The sequence below is a fragment of the Kryptolebias marmoratus genome, linkage group LG18, assembly GCF_001649575.2.
Source record: "Kryptolebias marmoratus isolate JLee-2015 linkage group LG18, ASM164957v2, whole genome shotgun sequence".
Lineage (NCBI taxonomy): Eukaryota > Metazoa > Chordata > Actinopteri > Cyprinodontiformes > Rivulidae > Kryptolebias > Kryptolebias marmoratus.
The window spans coordinates 2,179,318-2,181,452 of NC_051447.1; the positions used below are offsets into that span (position 1 = coordinate 2,179,318).

At 42.4% G+C, this 2,135-nt stretch overlaps 1 protein-coding gene across 1 annotated transcript in view; it reads left to right on the forward strand.

Annotated features, from left to right (window-relative positions):
* The window catches only part of szt2 (SZT2 subunit of KICSTOR complex), a 321,741-nt gene that overhangs the window by 8,623 nt on the left and 310,983 nt on the right, over positions 1–2,135 (forward strand). The window contains exon 12 of the mRNA XM_037981182.1: positions 1,805–1,950. Coding sequence (XP_037837110.1) covers positions 1,805–1,950 — 146 coding nt within the window. The remainder of the gene's footprint in view (positions 1–1,804; positions 1,951–2,135) is intronic.

Sequence of the window (2,135 nt, forward strand, 5' to 3'; positions counted from 1 at the left end):
AGTTGGCTCACTTCTCTCCTTGTTACCTTGATTTTAGCCTCTAACCGTCTCTTCCATGGTGGGTATCGAATTTCATGGTTGCTCTTATAGCCAAGCATCTCCAGGATCACTGATGCTGAGTTGTACATCAGCTCATTGGTTTCCGTTATGGTGGTGGTGGGAATTTTACACTTGTGCCAATTCCCACCACCACCATATATATATATATATATATATATATATATATATATATATATATATATATATATATATATATAATAATACTGTATAAAGTGGTTTGTGGGTCTGTATCTTCATGTGACAAGTGGTTCTGCTCTGAAAACTGTCAAGGTGATAAAACAGGAAGATGTTCTTTATAGCATTTGTTTTATATGTCGTTGTGGGAAATGTCTCCTGTGTGACCTCATAAGAAGCTTGTATACCATTACACCAGCCCTGACTGGCTGGTGCTGTAATGTCTTTGCCATGAAGGGCCCAGATCCTCACTCGTTAAATAGATCTGGCATAATATTAATTGTCATTCAAGAGCCTTTTCTTTCTTCTCCCAGAAGCTTGTTTGCAACTGTACTATTGGGTATCAAGCTTAAGTCTGCTTCACACACCATAGGAACTCAAGAAATTGTCTTCATTGACATAGTTGTTTTTCGCATGCCTAGGTGCTTGGTTTTATACACCTGTGGCCACGGAAGGGAGTGGAACACCTGAATTAAATGATTTGGATGCGTGATGGATGTAAATTTGTCCGGTGTGAGTGATTTTCTTCTTTACACTATCCAAAATTATGTCTAGATGCAGGAAGATGATGAATTTCATGGAATATGAGTCCTGGTTCCGCTATCACGCTCCCTAGCTGGGAAGAAGCAGCGGGGCTGCTGCTAGCATAGCCTCTGCTGGAGGAATCTAATGATTCCCTGCTCGGCTCCTCGTCGAAAAGGGCGATGGTGTCGTCCACGGAGTACTCCGCCATGGGGAAAACCTCCCCAGCCTCGCCACTAGCCTTGAAAAAGGCTGCTCGTCTCTGCTTCTCCTCCGGAGAGAGAGGAGCTTCCCTCGCAGATGTCATGCCGGTCGTAGCCCATGATGTAGCTGGTCAGGCAGGACGGGCACAGGCGGATGGTGCTGGTGCTGGACATTGTCTCTCGTCTTCGCTCTTTAGGTCAGTGCTTTGCTGTAGCTGAAGAAAAAAAGGGGAGCCAAATGCCCGGTCTCACCGTAATTTATACGAGCCGGTGGTGTGGCCCACACAGCAGGTGGGCGTGGACTAAAGTTTTCAGTGCTGCGCTGTGCGCGAAGGGATCAACCCATTAGCGATAGCCTTAAAGGGCGAAGCCTATACGAAATAGAACTGAATCTGTGGACAGGTGGGCTTTATACACAAACATAACAAGGTGCGATCTAAAGTGTTCTTATTGATTGTCATGTTTGCACCACATGGTTGCATAATCAATCTGAGGCTGCCTGGGTTGTAGGGGATCAAATATTTACTTCACTCAGTTACATTGAAATCAATTTGTAACTTCTATATGTGTTATTCATCTGGATTTTTAATTGATATTCTGCCTATTTCCATTAAAATGAAACGACTATAAAATTAAAGGCTGTTTGTTTTTCTTTGTAATTTGTAATAAACTTACAAAATGATAATTATTTTTCCTATTAGAAACCTGTGGAATGAAGGATTCCAGACTTTATATGCGTCTGCCTCAGTTTATGATGCGGAAGCTGGACCCAAAGGCAATTTGAACCATTCTAACATCCCGCTCCGAGTTTGCCTCTTTAACTGAATGATCTCCTCTTGTTTCAGGTTCTGTCTCTTCAGCACAGTGGATCCAAGGACTCATCTCAGTCCCAGTTTGCTTTGTACTGGAAACCTATCCTCTCCATGGATACCAATTTCTGGCAACGATGGCTTCACATGCATCGCATTGCAATCATCCTGGAACATGATTTGTGAGAAATACAGGCTTTCCTCATTTTGTTAAATTATTTGACTTTAAGTAGCCACTTTATTTATAAATACAACCTGAGAAAGATGGTAGAAAAAAAGAGAAAGGAGCCTCCATTGTTAGGAGAGTGAGAACAATTTGCAAGCAATCCAGCTTACATCACATCTCAGCTTTAAAAGCTCAACTCCA